Source organism: Phallusia mammillata, chromosome 6, assembly GCF_965637545.1.
Source record: "Phallusia mammillata chromosome 6, kaPhaMamm4.hap1.1, whole genome shotgun sequence".
Taxonomy (NCBI): domain Eukaryota; kingdom Metazoa; phylum Chordata; class Ascidiacea; order Phlebobranchia; family Ascidiidae; genus Phallusia; species Phallusia mammillata.
In genome coordinates this window covers 24,650,671-24,670,413 of record NC_137257.1, presented here as the reverse complement: position 1 = coordinate 24,670,413, position 19,743 = coordinate 24,650,671, and the positions used below count along the sequence as shown (strand labels likewise).

Genomic DNA, 19,743 nt, shown 5'->3' with positions numbered 1-19,743 from the left:
TCGATTGTTTCCGTAACCAATTGTGTACAAAGAGTCAAAAATGATTCAATCAACAGCTAATAAACAGAACTTTAAATGCAAGTAGTTTTTCATTGCATGCCAAACATTGCAAAATTTAAAGATGATGTGATGATTGTTTTAGTTGACGTGGTACATCACATACCAGTAATAAAATAAACTGAAAGTCTACTGAGGTAATTTTACCCTAAATTTTACCCATGCTTTAGTTAGTCCGTTGTCTAAACTTTGGTTTTGTTTTATTTCATTTAGGTTATAGGTTTAGTATAAGCGAATTAAAACTAATATAAAGTGGTAAGTCATGCGGTTTAAACTTATTCACCCATCTACGCTAAGCCTACTCTAGCAGTTAACATCCATCTATTACACTTTTTCATTGGTAAATAAACATTTTGTTGCACTACCCTGCTGGATTTCTTTTTAATTCTTTTAAAACATGTTTGTCTTAACCTTATAGGAGACTTTGCTTTCTGGTCCGGTTTTATAGTTAGTTGTAAAAAACAAATTTGATATTCCGAAATCCTGCGTTTTACAATTTAGACGTTAAACTAACCGTAAAACATTTTGTGAAAAACAAAGATCCTTCGACCCCACCCAACGTTTTTGAGGAACCGAAAACACTAAAGCGGAACTAAAAGTTTAAACCAAAAGTGCTTTTACAATTGCACCACCTGGGGAATCCCCACATGGTGCTCGTACTCCGTGCATGACATTTTAGGTGGGAGAAAATACCCGCGAAGCAGTGATTTTCAACTGGTGGTCGATGATGACTTGTTGACCGGTACACTAAAATTAGTATCTCATTACAGTTATCGTTTTGATCATTCACTTGGACATTGGATCACCATGCACGACAGCAAAGAACAACGAGTATTCATGATCAAGCTCAATGCGACATGGAAGTTACAATTTTAAATAAATCGAGTCAAGTTCTCGACAATAACACTACATCATTGCTATCCCGTGGGCTTGGTTTTGCGCCCACTCAGGATTGGAGCAATCGTGTAAGAGACGAGGAGTGGTTAAACTTTCATTCGCACATAAGACGAGTAGAGTGGGCACGCATCTTTAAAGATAAACCGTCTTTTGACCATGTCTCATCGCTGCCTCATAACCTAAGGCTTTCAAATAATTCCAGGCCAAACAAAGAGCAATTGGATGCGGAAACATGTGTTTACGTTGACCTTGCTGAAGCGAAACTACGCAACTTAGACAGAAAAGCTCGAAAAGGCTTTCATTTAAGAAACAACCTGACGATGGCTCAACGCAAAGCACTGCAAGAGTTAAGAAAGCTGGTAAACAAACAGGACATAGTAATATGCAAAACTGACAAGGATGGCAAAATTGTGTTACTGGATTTTAAAGACTACGACTATATGATGAAAAAACAGTTGGAAAAGTTTAGTATTTTGCCAATCGATGATACCACTTTTATAAAAAAGTGTGGTGCAATTAGAGAAACCTGCGAATGTTATGCAAAAGAACTCTACTCTGAAGGTGTAATATCGGAAGAAATACTTTTGTGTGCTGTTGGCGTGAAGGTTACAGGGCATAACTACCACAGAGTTTCAGGTGCTCGTGCGAAATACTTTGACAACCAAAACCCTGCATATGCTTATCCACTTCTAAAAACGCACAAGCTAACACAAAACGACCTTACAACTGTTGTGGCCCGAGACATTCCCGTAAGACTGGTGCAAGCGGCTGGTCACACAATGACGTCGCGAGTCACTGCAATGATTCAATACATCCTGCAACCTATTGCAGTGAGATACTGTCAATCGGGAATAAACGAATACTGTCGGGACAGCACACAATATGTGGATGCCGTAAAGAAGTGGAAAGAAGCAAACTCAAATAGAGCTGAACAAATAGGACGTCGCCTTATCATAACGACTGCAGACGTCGTTGCCCTGTACCCAAGCCTTCCGAGGTCACTGATCAAAGATGCAGTTTCTGAAGCGCTTTCAGAACAGACGAACTTCAGCAGCAAGGGACAGAATCAACTACTGCATCTAATACTGTTCACCATCGACAATGTAGTTACCAAGTATGATGGAAAGTATTACACACAAACCAAGGGAATAATAACCGGAGACAACCATTCGGTATCTTTAGCTAATGTAGCCCTTCACTACATTATAAAGAGCGCAAAAGGCATATTACAGCAAGCACTAATTTTTAAAAGGTTCATTGATGATATTATTTGGGTTGCAAGCGGACCTGCTTCAAATAGACAGATACAGGCGGCACTGACTACGGGACTGGAGATATACAATCTTCAACTGACGTTTCGCAGCCTCTGCACTGCAAAGAAAGATGATCAGGTGGAATTTCTGGACGTGCTGCATGTATGTTTTCCCCAAAATCCTTTCGGTTTTATTTTGACTGATTTCGTTAAGCCAACTGCAATCAATCGCCTTTTTTTACACGGAACATCACACCACCCACTCAGCATATTTAAGTCCATTGTTGTTGGGGAGGCAAGGCACAACCTTAAAGTTGCCAAAACCTGGACCTGGGACAGCACAACGGCAACAGAGTCAAAAAAGAACAACACCACAAAACTTGTCTGGCCAACGGCTTTCCCTAAGTCTCTACAGATTTCAGGAAAAGAAAGGAACCTGCAACCCAATGTTTGCGTGGTTTACAAACGGCCAGCTACACTGGGAGGATTACTGACAAACTACAGGCGCATTGCGTGTGAAGAGCGTAAATCAAGCACAGCAGGCAGATCCCATCCATGTCAACACTGCGGCCTTTGTGGGCATTACGGCAACTATAAATCAATGGTGCCCAATACTACCACAATTAATACACCCGCTGGAGAAATGCGTCTCAAACAAATCCTTTGTTGCCGCGACTACGGTATTTATGTGGCTAAATGCATAAAATGCAATGCTTGTTATGTTGGCCAAACAAAGAACCCATTTGCTGTACGGTGGCGCGGACACAGAGCGGGGTGGAAAACTTTCAACTTCAAGGAAAAAAATGACAAAGCAGCTCTATTACGGCATTACGCCAGAAACCACACTGATATTTTAAAACAGAAACCCGACATCGCTACATGTTTCTACATTACTTTTGTTGAAAGACCTAATAAAGAAAATTTAGACGTCTGCGAGGCCAAATGGCAGAAAATATTGGACGCTACAATCAATATTCAAGAAATGGTCCTGCCTCGTATACGTTAGAAATTCCATCGGTACCCACCACCGTTGGTTTATCCCTGCATGCGCGTGCCTGCCCTACTTTTCTTATCTGTATTTTCATTTTTTTCTCCCTTGATTCAGTGCCCGGAGTTTTCGCTTGTTCTGTTTGTGTTTGAGGTTGGTTTAGACAGCGTTGACAGTTTGAAACAGTAAAATCTTGTTTTAGTGTTTTACTGCTTTTATTTATTTTATCGTGTTTGTTTCAGCAATCATTTTTATATCGTATTGTATTTCGGTTACAGGAACTGATGATGCCACATAGGCGAAATATATATTCCTTCATTTAAAACCGACTGATTCTGTTTAAACCAAGGATTTACGGTCTTTTGGTTTTACTGTATCATTACTTGAAAATTGGTTTAAAAAAATTATGTTTTAAGTCCAAATGGTTGTTTCTTAAGGCCCGTTTCGATTATCGGTGCGTGCCAAACCTTACTAAATAAAATACTAGACGTATTTTTTGGCTCACAGCAAATGTCGATGACCATAAATTACCACATAAACTTATTGTTACCTATTTTAGATCGAAAAAGCTTCGTATCAATCTAAATCAAATCATATTTTGTTAGTAAACATGATTTTGCATCTTGGTAATCATACAGGATTGTTCTGGATGTTGTTGTATAGATTGGTGACATATTTATCTCACTTTCATGTTTCTATAACATGTAGTCCGCTGTGCTAGGGTAGCCTAAATGTACATTTTAAATGCAATTAATTACAATATTTAAACACAATAAAACACAACAGGCAATCATAACCATGTAATAAATACTTCAATTGAAGGAAAATAGCGTGTCATCATTTATTTTTGGCAATTGAACCAGCTTTTCAAATCAGAAACCCGAACACAGCGATAACACAAACCGTTTGCGCAGGTTGATACGCACAAAAACGCTCGGTAGGCGATTGCTCGCTCATTTCTACGAGACGCCCGAAATTAGTCAAGCGCGCAACCAGACAGAAAAAATGAAACAAACAAAGTTACGCAGGTTTGAGCGAGCGCGATACGCATAGTGTAAACGGGCCTTTATGCTTACTTCAACCTTGTTTGAAATGGAAATGGTCCACGATGTTATTTTTACTAGGCTGGTGGTCCATGACCATGGTTTATACACGATGAAATTTGCGCAGCAGGAATGGTAATTATTTCTGTTGCTGCAAATGTTTCGTTTAAACACAACAGTTGGAGTTTTTTTTATCAGATTCTGTTTTAAAATGTAGTGATTATGTGCAAGTTGATTTGTGGAACAAAAATAGGCATTTTCACATTTTTAGGAAGACATGGACGTAAAACAACTACCTTTCGGCAACTCAATTCTTGCCATGTTTACAAAAAAACATGTAGTAGCACGATTAATGACAGATCTGCAAATTAGATTACCTTTCCTCATAGGCTGCCAAACTATAACAATAGCGTTGACCGCCTACACAAATACTTTGTACACAATTTAGTAGCTCACTCGAATTGAATAGATTATGTTCGATTTATTTTACAATATGTCATTTGTGCCTAGATAGAAGAATTGGTTTCAACTGTTAATGGTGGCATGGTAATCTGAAAATAAGAAAAGCAACTTGTATAGTCATGAACGCAAAACAAACACAGAGTATTTTTAATGTTTAAAGTAGATGACAAGTGCAAGCAGTACATCTATAGTTTACAATTCAATCACTGTTCAAGTTTATCCCGGTGCACCGCTCACTCAACTCCCAGATTTTTTTACAAGCGTCGTCGTCTTGCGCCATCGTGTACAACCGGATCCTCTTGACAGTTGGTGATATATTTTCCCGACACATTTTTCAACAAACGCGAGAGAGCGCAATGGAGCATGGTCTGGCAGCCCTCTTTTCTGTTCTGTGACTTAAAAATATAGTAAAAGATGCATAAACTCTGGTTTGTTTTTTAAACGCCGGTAAAAAAGGTATCGCAAAAAATGGTGACAAAATCAATAGCGATGAACTGACTTTGAACAAGTTAAATGAGTGACTTTCACAGTTTTTTTAAGATCTCTTTTTCTATATATCTTTTGCAACCAAACGAGCATTCATAAAAAAATTTTGATAACCACAGCCACTTAATTTCATCCCCAAGCACCGAATTACATACATAACTCACCTTCGATACGACCAACATAAAGATCATAACAATCATAACTATTATCCTTTTATCAGAAGCCAAGATGTTGGTTCGAACTATACCAGGACTCAAGCAGTTGGTTGTCACTCCGCTATCTCCAAGTCTGCAAGCAAAAAGGAGGCAAGTACGACATCTACACTTATTTTATAATGTAGAAAAGTGTATGCCATACTGTTGTTGATGTCGGGCTTAATGAACAATACGTTACGATTAATTTGTTCACTGACCACGTAGAACGATACGCTATGTATAGACTGGACATAAGCAACACAATATCATTAGAAATCATTGCAACTATTTTTAGGCAAGACTGAAAAGTTTTACTTGGTTTAAAACCGGCGATAAACGCACATGGATTGGCGAATCCTGGTTGTTGAATTAAACACCAGAGATTGTCAGGAATTTACAACAATTCGCTGCTAAGTTAAAACATAAAAGTTCTAACAACCTTTTATGCATGTTGCGTTTTTAGGGATGAAGGTTCAAATACTGGCTTAACCTTTTAAATTCTTTGAAGAAAACCGAAGCAGTAAACAACCAAACTAAAAAAGTAACTACCTTCGTGCAAGTTCCCTTGTAAACATGATGTTCATCAGCTTCGAGTTGTTGTAAAGAAGAACTTCGGGTTTTCGTTTACACCTTCCAGTGTGCTTGGTGGCGCAAAAGACTCCAAAGTCATCGGGTTTTAAATAATCCAGGTCCAAAGCGCACATGGAGAGCATAAATGAACTCACGTTGATGATGCGAGACCCTGGTCCGGATCGCTTTAGCAGATCTACAAGATTAAACCATTTAAACAAGATTATTACTGACAACTTTTCGCTTGATTGTACAAGTCAAAACCGCTTGGGTATAAATCAGTGCTTCGCAGCGTTTTTTACTCAAATCATACTTTTTGGCGGCAGATGTTAAAGTTAGCAAACAAATACGTAGGCTACCCTACCTAACAACAGGTTGGTCAACAGGAAAGGACCGAAATGATTTGTCTGGTAAGTCAAGTCCATCTTATCGTTGTTTTTGATTATTGGTTTTCCAAATATTGCAGCATTGTTGACGAGAATATCCAACCTGTAAAACATGTTAACCCCAATAACGTTTAAATAAATTATGTTATATTTTTATATTTTCAGCTATGACTTGGTAATACATTTACCTGTATGCAAAATTATGCGTGCGAAACCATTTACCTTTCTTCGTTGTTGACCACGTGATTGGCAAACTCGCGCACTGACTGAAGAGAACTCAGGTCCAACGTCTTCAAAACGATATTGGATTCTTTACACCCCGAGTCACCGGCAACTTCCATGCGGGCGGCCTCGCCTCGAATCAGGGAGCGACAAGCCAAAATGAGCCGGGCGTTTCGTTTCGCGAATTCCACGGCAATGGCTTTCCCCAGCCCTATAAAATAACGTGAGTTTGGATTAAAGATTTTTACTATACCATGGCGCTCTGACTGCATTGTGTTTGATAGGTCAAAAAAGAAACGTTGTCTGCAGTGGGGTTCGAACCCACGACAACTGTGTTGAGGGTGGACAATGTTAAGCAATAAACAGCAGCCTGTGTGCAAGCTACATATCTTAACTATAAATCAAATCGTACTCTATTCCTGGATCTTTATGAAACGAATCGTTCTCTATTGCTGAAACTGTTTACTAACCAACTCTAACTAACGAATATCTCATAACCCTTATAATAACGGTGTAGCTACAGCGCGTTTACCATCTCTCCACCAACTGTGCCCTCTACTTTGTCGCGCTTTGTAACGTCTTACCATTGCGCAGCTATCTCCGTCAAGTGCAATTTTAGTGCAATTGTGTTACTACGCAACTAACACTCATCTCAACTCAACTAGCAACCAATAATGATTATTTACCTCCATTGCGGCAGTTTTAATAGCATTTTTTCCAGCCATGTCAACATCTTCTTTGAATATTTTCCACAATGCTTTAGTATAGAGTCGAATCACAGTCAGAGTGGTAACGGCGCCAACACCAAATGCAGTCAAATATTCCATGCTTACTATTTGTAACAAGCCAACATCTACACAACAATGTAACTGTAGGTTAATAGTTGGTTTCCTGCAGCACCCGCAGCTTTTTAGGTGCGTGAGCATGCGGGTGACGTCAAAGTTATGACGTTTATTTTTTAAAAGGGAAGTACCCAAGTCGAATTATATGGCGTCAGTATCGAGTTAGGGAATTCCCTAAATACATTTCGAACATTTCAGGGGACTAGCGGCGTAAATACTTGAGTTGTCAACACAAACAAATTGGGATGCACATCTACATAACTATATGGACTTCATAATTTAGTTTTGCTACATACATTTTTTGGTAAAGGGCACAGTGCATACAAGGTTGAGAACCACTGCATTTAGGAATTCTCCATACAAAAAGGATAGATTAAATCAAACAAACATAGCACCTCAATTTACCTGATTGCCTTTCCTGTTGGGTTCTGTGTTAATCGTTTGTAAAAGAAACAACTAAAAATGTGCGAGCGGTCTCGATTGGATGGACTCAAAATTTCCTCCATCATATACCTGAAAAAGTTAAATAAATAACAAAATCAGAATATTTGATTTAACTAGAAGGGTGGCTTAGCACATATTGCCCTTGCATATACACTATAACCTATTTTAAAACATTGATATATTTCCTATGCTTATTTTATATTGGGTCTCATACCATCCACTATCTTATATAACCTTAGTTGTTTCTGCAAGCAGAAGCTCATGGGTCCCCACACATGCAAAGTTGTAGATAATGCATTTCAAGACATAACCATGTGAAAGTTTGGTGTTGTAAGGTAAACGCAGTGATCGGCACTGGGCTTAAATAATAATACTATGTAAAAACATAACATTTGAGTATGTTTAATAAACTTTGCAAAATTTCATATAATTAGAATGTTTTTTAAAAGTTCATTTATTTTAGGGGGCTAGTTGAGTAAATGTTGGGGCTAAAGGTAAAACACATCAACTGAAACCTACAAATAGCATAGTCCACATACTACCCCAAATTTTATCCAATCCCGACACTGTTTAAAAAACTGACCCATTGTAGGGGACTAGTGAGGTAACTAATGGGGTCGGATACTCAAACTAAAAAAATATGAAATCTCAATGACTCAATCAATAGTACTGCAAAATTTCAGCCCAATCCGCCAATGTTTACAATTTCGACCACTAAAGGTGTTTTGAGCGACAACCGTTAATGTTTCAGATGTCATAGGGCTGTTAACAACCCCCTTACTAACGTTCACCAAGCAATCCACAAAGTCATAAAAGAGTAACATACAACTGCTTGCCCTTGTAACACTATTGAGCAACAGAAATCTTTCGTTTGTGGTGCCCAGTAACATACAAATACATTTTACACTTTAGGGGCTTGTGGGGTAAATGATGGGGCTACATGGTTAAACACACCAATCGACATCTATAAATGGTATACTCTACAAGCTATCCAAATTTCAGCCAATTCTGACACTGTTTAAAAACTCACCCATTTTAGGGGGCTAGCAGGGTAAATACTGGGGTTATCAACAAAAACGAAGTGGGAATCACATCTACATAACTACATCTACCATCTGTCTAAATTTCATCCAAATCCATCAAGGATTTGATAGAAAAACGAGTCTGACAAACTTCGGGGGAAAATACCCATTTTAGGGGGCTAGCGGGGTAAATACTGGGGTTATCAACAAAAACAAAGTGGGATGCACATCTACATAACTACATCTACCATCTGTGTAAATTTCAGCCAAATCCATCAAACATTTGATGGAAAAACGAGTCGGACAAACTTTGGGGAAAAATACCCATTTTAGGGGGCTAGCGGGGTAAATACTTGGGTTATCAACAAAAACAAAGTGGGATGCACATCTACATAACTACATCTTCCATCTGTGTAAATTTCATGCAAATCCATCAAGGATTTGATGGAAAAACGAGTCGGACAAACTTTGGGGAGAAGAAAAAAGAAAAAACAATTTGAGTAAAATCAATATGTGTCCCCTTCAGGGAAGGGGACCCATAACTAATGTTTTGGACCCATAATTAATGTGTAATTAATGTAAATGCGGCAATTCACAGAAACCCTCACCAGTAAAAATTTAAGTTAAATTGTAAATGTTCTTCAATTGCTGTGTCATAAAAAAAAACTTGAAACTTTTTTAATTGTGAATATAAGAATCCACAAAAAGTTTGTTGATAACACTACATTTTACAAATCACTATTTAGTAAAAAATTTTTACTAGGATTTTTTAAAAAGTGAGTTCAATCTATATTATACTCTCATTAAGCATCAAAACCTCAAGTAGCCAAAACAATCACTTGAGTTTGGGTCTAAATTTATCCTTCCCGACTCTAAAACCCTGGACTTGCCCCCTTTTAATTCGTGAATCCATCTTAAAGCAGGTTTAAATGTTTTCCAAGGTGCAGGACCTCATTTACAATTAACCCCGATGTGAAACTTAAAACCCTATTTAATGTTTGTACACCTTAGAATTAGAAGAGCCGCAAACACCAGTGTGGAAACAACTGCTTCAACTAAGGAAACTGGTGCAAAAGTGTTAACATTACTTGAGATAAAAGTCGATTATAACATCGTTGAGAAATTCTCCTTCATTAAGACAGAATTGATCTTCATTGGTGATCGCAATTCCACCTTTGGCTGCTGGAGGGGGATAAATGGCTAGTCTGAAAACAGTAACAAAATGGTTAATAACGTCACTACTTAAACAAGCTATTTTAAATTGAACTACAAATCCAAATCATTTTACCTTTGTATCTGTCTTTTGCAAATTATTGCTCTTTTAGTATTTTTTATTATAAAGTAAACAACATTTTAATTAGAGATGTGTAGAATATTTGGTGTGCTGAATTTTTTCGACCAAATCCGCTATTATTGCAAAGATTGGGTCTAAACAGGATAAATTGTTGCGATTCAGCCAAAAACAAATCGTATACAAACCTAAAAAAGAATGAAACTAGTCTTTTTGTATGCTAAGGTACCACACAATCTTTCAAACTATGCCATAACTAAAATATTGTCAATTATTATGGTTTTTAAAACATTATCGTTTTCTCTACTTCATTAGCAACCATGGCCAGGGTAGCCTTTAACCCAAATAACTAAAATAATAATAAAATACAACTATGCTGTTGTATAGAACCACTGTTTTTGCTGTTTTATGTTGAACTTGTAGGTTACGGGCATATGAATTTAGAATTTGTGATTAGTTGGACTGGAATTATCCAAATTGCACATAAATTGTATACAAATCATCTTATCATGACATGTTAAAAAATGTCTACAATAAAAAAAAATCTTAACTAAATTGCAAACAATTTTTAAACCACTAAATGAAATTTGTATAACTTATGAAAGAATTTTAGTTTATTAGTGAAACTTACTGTTTTCGCTGCCCTTGAAACACAGGATGAACATCAATGCAATCGTTCACTGCAACTGCTTGTGGCAAACGATTGCTTCGGGAGCGTGTGAAACGAATCAACTTTTGCTCAGGACTCATTCCAACATGCAGTATCTGTGTCTGGTGTACAAAAAAAGTATCTTTGAACATTAAGAACTTTATTTGTCATCTAGAACAGTAAATAGAACCACAGGATGATGTGAATATAATGGATATTTTAAGATTTCGATTCTTAAAGACAAATTATTAGGAAACAATAACCCAAACGTTTTCAATTTAATCTCTTGTTTTGACCAACATCGTGTTAAAGTCGTACACAACAATAACACTGTAAAACTTTTTCATTGGATTTACAAACTCTTGATGTAAACACAGTGAAAAAGTTGTGCAGTGTTTTATGTGAATGATTTTCACAAGGCAAGGCTTAGTTTTGCAAAATGCAGCTTGCAGATAATATTTTGGTTGATGCAAGACATACAGCAATCTTATAAGCGAGTTGCCATTGATACGGACGTAAAAATAGGACAACCAAAAATTCATTTTTCATACAATCGAAACAAACATTTTCAAAATCTTTGCATTTACACAAGCTATGACATATCACATGTCATATATTTTGCCAGAAACAATCAGTTCCAGCAATTCCTTGTTCTCACAAAATACTTTTCCCTGTAGCAGGGGGTTTGACTGTCATTTCACTATGTTTGTTCCTTGTAATTGTTAAGAAAGACAAAATAAGAACAAGTCGAATGCAAGGACATTATTTTAGAAATAAGGACATTAAAGTTTACTAAGACATTGCCCTTCAAAATAAGGACAAACATTAGAAATAAGGACAGTATGGCAACCCAGGTTATTAGGGATGTGCCAAAACTGCAAGTGTTCTGTTTGGTCGAGCACCGAGCATCTCACGTTGATGCTCGGTGGTCAGCCAAGCACGCTCGGTACATTGTGACGTCACAAACATTCCCTAGTACACGCAAGTTTTAGCATTACTTTCGTCACCGGCGGTATATTAAGCTGTACAGGCCCATGAAGTTTGCGTTTTTTCACAATCATATCACATTTAAATGAACAGTCATTTTTGTTCTTAGATACTCTTTCAAACAAAATTTTTGTATGTGAATGTGCAAATTTAGTGCTTGGGTCAGTTTGTGCAACTGCTCGGCCAAGCACTGAGCATCAAAAACGGCAATGCTCGGTACCGGGTACTCCGGTTCTGACTCGGCTCGGCCCATCCCTACTGGTTATAGGTCATACAGTATTCAACATCATTATGTTTGGGTGGCTTACCGTGTCTTTTGCTACTTGTGAACTTCCAACAGGAGAGCTCACCATCATAGACTTGCTGTGGTGATTCTAAAAAGTTTTTAATAAATGTATTACTGTTTTAGAGTATTGTTGCCACAATAAGCTTTTAAAGTATGACAAAAATGTGATTTTAATCAGACAACAAAAATATGTATTGTAGAGATAAAAACCCATCCTCTTTTTTATTTACTTAAAACAAAGAAAGGAATGCATAACTCATTAGACAGTCATAGAGTAGTTAGATAATAAAAAGGTAAGTTAGAAGTCACTTATTGGGTTTATATATTTTCTATGTTCTGTATAAGGTCAATTCTTGTGTTAACCTTATGCGAAGGACATTTAACATTGTTTACATGCCTAAAATCACATGTGGTTTTGCACAGTTTAGACTTCAGTAACCAAAAGAGATAAATTTATATTAATGCACATTGCACTAAAAATACATTTACTTGGCTGGTGATTGATGCGGTGTTAGTTCTTTTGATATGTTGGTTTTTCGGAAGTGTTGGACAAGTTCTGCATTAGCAATTCGACACTGTCAGTTGTTCGATTCAGTTTGGGTAAGTTTTGCCACAAAACTCTGTAACAATTTAAGCTCATAATAAATTTCTGGAAAACAGCAATGTACAAGCAAGTACATCAGTAAAAATAAATCTGTCACACAATTTTTGTGTCATGTCATTCATAGCGCTCCTGTGGTTGTTGTTTCCAACAAAACCCAAAACATCTCCTGTTACATAAACACACATATATAAGAGAACTCATTCATTACTGGGATCAGTCCTGTAGTGTTTAGGCCAGCAATATTAGCACACTTGTGCATATGTAACAATACATCAGGCCTGCAAGAGGTATGTACCAAATCAATCCCTGATTTCTGCAAATCAAAAATTAAAATCAACACGCACAAACCTGGGGTTTTTGTAGTTTTCTTCGTAGGAAGTCCAGTTTTTGTGGAATTAAATCACCTTGAATAGAGTGCCATTGTGAGCAAATGTAAAAAATAATGAAGATTTGGTCATCTAAAAAAAACAGCATAACACATTAGTAGTTATTTGATTCCAACATTTTTTTGGTTATTTTATTTTAAGAGTACATTACAGTAACCTTTTTCGATAAATGCTTCACTTAACAATTCAGAATACTTTCATTCCCCCCTAATATACTACATAGTAAATGCTAAACCATGCAACATATAAAATTGGGTCTTTAATCAACTTCACATATTCCCAGAGTTATTGTCTATTTACAAACCACATGTACAAATTATGGTAAATTCCCCCCCAAAGATTTTGAAATTCTCCCCTGGTTAGGAACCACTGCTTTAAAGTATGGGTAGTGATTTATTATGGAATGATTTATTAACTTAACTGTTAAAACACAGACTGATAAATTTTGGGGCTAGGCGATAACAAATCTGGGAATTTCACTTGAGATGGGATAAAACTGCAATTGTTATGTTAGATCGAACACCGAGCATCTCACGTTGGTGCTTGGTGTATTGTGACATCACCAATGGTTCGCTATTCGGCGCTAGTTTTGGAGCTTTCCAAGGTACCTTACATCACCAGTGGTGCATTAAAGCTGTACAAGCCCAAGAAGTAAGCGTCATTCCACCATCTACTGCATTGTTCTTAACACTAGTTTTGTATGTTATCAGGGCATGAATATGCAACTTTCATGCTCGAGTCAGTTTGTGCAACTGCTCGGCCGAGCACCGAGCATAAAAAACATCGATGCTCGGTACCGAGTACTCGAGTTCTGGCTCGGCTCGGCCCACCCCTAAATTTCACCTTACAGGAATCCTACCTGTCCCCCCAGGGTCAAAATAGGGGATTTTGCCAGGCACCATTCCAAGTTGGCTTCTTAACGAGGGCACATAATCATTATCAATAGTGAAGAAAATACACGCTTGTGGATCTTCTACTGACAGTTCAACTTTAGAGATTGCATACCACGGAATCTGGACTATGCAACTTTGCATTGTCATGCTAATGTCTTTACCACTCCACTGCAAAAACAAACACAGCCGAATTTATATTCTACATGAAACAAAATGTATCTGTTACAGTACAGTATGTCAGCAACCTTTTTGGCGACACATGCCATTTTACTGGTTATTTCCAAATGGTAATGGCTTTGTGTGCCAACATATTTCTGGGTATAAGGGTTTGTGCCACCTGATCTTTATTTAAGAAGCCATTTTGCTACAAAGGTATACATAACAAATTGTCTTTCACTTAAATTTGTTTTGCAAAATGAGGACCATTGACCTTTTGCTGGGCACAAGATGAATTTAATGACCTTTTGACATAGTTTTCAATAGCATTAGTGTTGAACAATATTGATTGGCCTAATTTATACATGAAGTATTGTTTCTCGATTTACTTTTCAACATAAAGAAGCTATTTCGTGACGAAAATTTTTAACTGTGTTTGTGATATCTATTAGTTGACCTTCAGACAACAACCATTTATCACGGCTATCCAAAACATCTGCTTCATTTTACAAATTTTATGATAATATTCAACAACATTTTTCCTAAAGTCCAAGCTATGAAACCATTGCCAATACTAAAAATGTGCATGCTAACAAAATACACCATATAGCATTGCTGGGCTAAAGCAGAAGATTTCTAATCACCAAAAAGACTGCCTGGTGATACGTCTGACAATGCGTGAAGCAAAACAGAGACCTCTTACTTTGCATTAAATTATACACAACCACAGTTATACACAAGTAAATTACTCTCTTGACATTTATATATTCGGGGCTGTTAAGGTAACCAATCGAGCAATCAGGCTAAACAAGTAAATAAAAAACAGGAAAACCCACTACAAACAACTATTTAAAAGCATATTAGGGCTTGTATTTATATGAACTTAAGGGCCATCAATCTAAAAACAAATGTTTTGGGGTCAAGGGGTTAAAAATTTGTGAATCTACTTAAAGTTACAAAATACTTGATAATACTTTACAGTGCACGAACCAACAAAGCAGGAAACTCCTAGCTCATGTACTATATACCAGGGGTTGGCAACCCTCGGCACGCGAGGTGGTTTTTCATGGCACGCCAACCGATTTGCGTGCTTATGTTGAAGTAACAATTTAACCCGATACTCTTCTTGTTTATATTTTTTAGCATGCCGTTGTCTTAAAATCCAGCCTTACATGCAAAAACACTCTGCTTTCTTTATATTATTGATATCTGCTGGAATGAACAACTATTATTTAGAAAAACGTTGGCACGCGAGTTCATTAACACATGTTAACAACAAGTAAATTGGCACGCGTCGCCTCAAAGGTTGCCGAACCCTGTACTATACTAAGTACAGCTGTTTAAAAACTTTTTGGGGGATCTGTGGGTGAACCGCTGGGTCATTTGGGGTCAAACTTTAGAAGGATCAAATTGTATAACTACCTATTATTATTGAGTTAGGATTTACAAACACAAATATTCAAAAAGCATTTTTTTGTTTACCCTGCACTGCACAGGCTCCTTATGGTGAAACTGGCCAATGCGGACTGACTTAAGTAAAACACAGAGCGTCGCAGTTTTCCATGCAGGCAGGGTTTTCTGGCAAGTTGCCTGTATATGAGAAGTTGTTTCTGTAGTGGACTGAACTGAAAAAAAGAATATACAGATGGTGACGTGGCTGCAAATTTTAGTCGGGCACAAAAGTGGCCTTTTGTGTGTTTAAATATAATATTTTGAATGAATAATGTATCAATTGCTAATAACTACTGTTTTTACCTGCTTCATTTTCATTTAGAGATTCTTTTCTTCTTTTGCATGGAATCGGAGAGTCGTCACCGTTTCTGTAAACAATAAGAAAACATGACTGAAAGCCTTTTTGCAAAATATGAATCAGAAGCCATATCTTATCAACCATATACCAAACAATCGTAAGCGCTTAAACAGATATATAAGGAGCTGTAAAGGTACCCACTGGACATATCAAGCTAAAGTTTTAAACAGCAAACAAGGAACCTACTATAAACAATTGTGCAAAATCAGCACAATAATCCTTAAATTTTTAACCTTAAGGACTAGTAAAACGTAAATATTCTGGGCTTTAAGAAATGAAAATGGGGGAATCTAGCTTTTAACCAGGACTTAAGTCATAACAGTTACAAAATACTTTACAATGTACCAACCAACAAAGTACAAATCTCCTAGATCATGTACTATACTATAGTAACTATAGTATGCAGAGCCTTCAAAAAATATGTTTGGGGGTGTGTGGGTAAACCTTGGGTAAGCTGGGTCATTCTGGATCAAACCTCTAGAGGGGCAAATTTGAATAACTACCCAACACGTGTGTAAATTTAAACAAGTTTGAAGGACTCTTTCTTGACCAAATGTGTGGAACAAACCAGCATTAGACAAAACAAGAAAAAAATGTGGACAAAAACATTATGTGTCCCCTTTAGAAATGTGACCCATAATTACAATATAATGCAGATTTTTTGTTGGTCGACCGTCACACATTTTAACATTAAAAAGTGGCTATTACAATCATCTGCAATTAGATGATATGCTGTGCAGAGTTAAATATGTTTAAACAACAGACATTACAATTTGTTATAATCTTCTTACGTGTGAACTTGTTGCAGAAATATTGATTCAGGTTGCTTGGGAGAATTGTTGCAAGTGGTTTCTGAAGTTGTTTTATCTTCACATGGCTGTAGTTCTTAAAAAGCAATTAAGTAAAATATCATTTAGGTGCAAATAGTCCCTTAAAAGTGGTAAATTTTTACCACTATTAAGCAATGTATAATAAATGTTTGGGATGTCACAATACACCAAGCACGCTTAACCAAGCACCAAGCGTTAACATGAGATGCTCAGGGCTCAACCTGACAGAACAATTGCTGTTTTGGCAAATGACAAATGCAATACTATGGTAAAACATCCAAAAAGTTTCTTAAGTTTTGTTTTTTCTTTTGCATTTGTCATTTATGCACATTATGACATAAATTAGGATCCCAAAAGTAAAAAAGTACCTGCAATTTTCTGTTTTTTTGCAGATTCTTTTCCAGCGTCTGTTTCAACTTCAGCTTCGTCACTTGAATCCGAGATTGTAATGAATTCTGTTGACAAAAATTGCATGACAAAATCATTTTTGTAAATATGTTTATGATATGATTATTTTATGTACCAGATTTGCAGTTGTTGTCTTGTGGAACAAGGTGGCAACTCTTTTTCACTTTTATGGTTTCATTTCTCCTCTACAAAATACAAACACAAGTTCACAATATTTAACAATCTATACAGCATCCCTTGAAAAATTTTTATCATAGCATTCTCAATACACGACATTTGTTTGTAAATGAGGTATTTTGCAACAGTTTAAAGCAGCTGAGTTATTTTTATTTTAAGTTGGATTGAGTTTTTCGCTTGTAAAGCAACTCACAGCAGCATAATTGCGCGAAAATATTAAAAAAAAAAACTGTTTTTGGTGCATGATGCTGCCTACATTTATGCAAAACAACTTATAAGCATGAACTTAATTCTATTTGGTGCTGTTATGCATCTTAAAAGTTAACATTACTCTGTTAAATAGGCTGAATCCCGTAAAACTTTTTTTTTAACTATTTAGAAACAAAACTGCGCTTTTTATCTCTATGATGGTAATGCTGTTATGTCTAAAAGAGACTCACAGTGTTAGTAACTGGCAACAACATGCGACACATTATAACAAGTGTTTGGTGTCCCCTATGATGTTTATTTAAACTGTCTGAAATTGGCTTACCCAAATATGTAACCTTACCTTAGATGCAAGAAAGCTGTGGAATTCGCTTGCACCATTACGCTCTCCGTAAAATGTGCTAGCATTCATTCTGCAAGAAATTTGATAAATTTGAAAACAAAACAATTGTCGAAAAATGTCATAAAGATGGTCTAATATGTAGTGATGGGACAAGTACCCAGTACTCAGTATCGATCCTGTACTCATTATTAAAATATTTTGCCTCAGTTTTCGATATGACTGTTCGATCCCGAAGGCCGGTTATTTGAGTTGAACAGCACACAACCAGTAAAAAGTTCCCTCAGGTTACGTATATTTATCGCTATCATATGGAAATATCATTTTTTGCATGTGTGTGTGTGCACATTACCCAGGCTACAACAGATATATTAGCCAGTGATATACAACTAAGCACAACAATATATTTAAGTACTCAGTATTAGTACTCCCTTCAAAACCTGGTATCCCCCATCGCTACAAAGAGTTATTGCACAGCTTTAGTTCACAGGGTTCTCTAGTGTTTTACTGAAGAAACAACATGGATTGGATGAAAATAACAAAATTACCTTCGATTTTGTCTTGGTTTCACTTTGGCAGGACTTGAATAACCACCCAAACATGCTCTTGGCTGAGTAGTTGGTTTCTAAATGACGAAACAAACAAACTAATGATGACACTTATCAAGATCAACTTACTTCAAGTTAGTAGCAAAACTACATGAAGGTTAAAATAATGACAAGCTAGGTAAGGGCTAAGGTCAGTACAAAACCACGAAAACCACTGAGTATAACAAACCAATAAGTTGTATTTCTTTCCTATAGGATCAAAGCACATGCATAAAACAGATAACACAATGGTTAGTTACAAACCTGAAGGGAGGTGACTTGGATCGGTCTTATTGAGGATTTTGAGCAACATTTGTATTTTAAAGGTTCCTTCAGTGTGGCTCCACAGTTTGAACAAAGCATTCGTTTTTCACTAACTAACTGTAAAACAACTGTAGCACTCATCAATAGGACAAAACACATGCTATGAGATGTGAGAGATTGTATGGTTTAATATATTTTGTACTACGACAGCCTAAACAGTTAAATTAAATCCCTGTGGACTTACATAGTTCACAAATTGCACAAAAGTAGGGAGTACATAGGTGTAGTGTATATAAACCCCTGGTGTGGTTATAAAGTGCAGAATTTTTTTTATGTATCTGTGGCAATTCTTTTGTTTATTTACCTGTGGCATGTTTTGATTTGAATCAGTGGTAGGTTGAACCATAATTACTGGTGTCCCCTGAACCAAAACATTGTTGTTGCGCGAAGATGTTGTAAATGTCTGGATACGAACAGGTACTCCAACCTGCTTCGGACTTTGTGTAACAAACTGATTTCCACTTTCAGCAACAGACAATAAGTTGATGTTGGCTTGTTTGGTAGATGGTAGTCGAACTAAACAGACATTTTTTGTGCAAATACACGTTTAACAAATTTGTGACCGGACTCATTGAGTACTAGGCAAAAACGCTTACTTAATATTTTTTGTGAATTCCCTGGCTCTTGGTTCATCGTGAAGTGACCGGCTTACATAAACTCAAAACATATTTGGAATACTGGCAACATCGTCGCTTTGCAGGGCCAAGTCGAAGCAATTTACAGAAACATTGCAAAGCCACAAAAACGCATCTTTAACCTCGTTAAGCTTATTTTCTTACTTGCTTGAGAATCAGCTGGATTAGTACGTCGTGTCGCGTGTCTCGTTGTTATTTGCGTCGCGACATCGTTGTCACGAAGACGAAAATGAAAAATCGAGGAATACCGAACAAACACATTTTGATAAACATTATCTCTGTTTGAAAGTGTTTTTAAATGAAATTAT

The 19,743-nt window shown here is 36.8% G+C and overlaps 1 protein-coding gene and 1 pseudogene across 2 annotated transcripts; both read right to left on the bottom strand.

Annotated features, from left to right (window-relative positions):
• Window positions 1–4,743: 4,743 nt before the first annotated feature.
• On the bottom strand, window positions 4,744–7,144 carry LOC145234549 (retinol dehydrogenase 14-like). The gene is made up of 6 exons (XM_080099263.1): window positions 7,090–7,144; window positions 6,558–6,768; window positions 6,314–6,438; window positions 5,929–6,145; window positions 5,350–5,473; window positions 4,744–4,788 (listed from the first exon to the last, which is right to left on the bottom strand). The coding sequence occupies exons 1-6, from the start codon at window positions 7,142–7,144 to the stop codon at window positions 4,744–4,746; spliced, it is 777 nt and encodes a 258-aa protein (XP_079955389.1).
• Window positions 7,145–7,255: 111 nt separating this feature from the next.
• LOC145233233 (uncharacterized) lies at window positions 7,256–19,638 on the bottom strand (annotated as a pseudogene). The gene is made up of 18 exons (XR_013861045.1): window positions 19,397–19,638; window positions 19,105–19,316; window positions 18,741–18,857; window positions 18,438–18,514; window positions 17,893–17,962; window positions 17,281–17,350; window positions 17,126–17,212; window positions 16,719–16,812; window positions 15,873–15,937; window positions 15,600–15,742; window positions 13,928–14,129; window positions 13,031–13,140; window positions 12,546–12,698; window positions 12,101–12,166; window positions 10,788–10,927; window positions 9,954–10,070; window positions 7,805–7,912; window positions 7,256–7,410 (listed from the first exon to the last, which is right to left on the bottom strand). The product of XR_013861045.1 is annotated as an uncharacterized LOC145233233 (transcript).
• Between the last annotated feature and the right edge of the window lie 105 nt (window positions 19,639–19,743).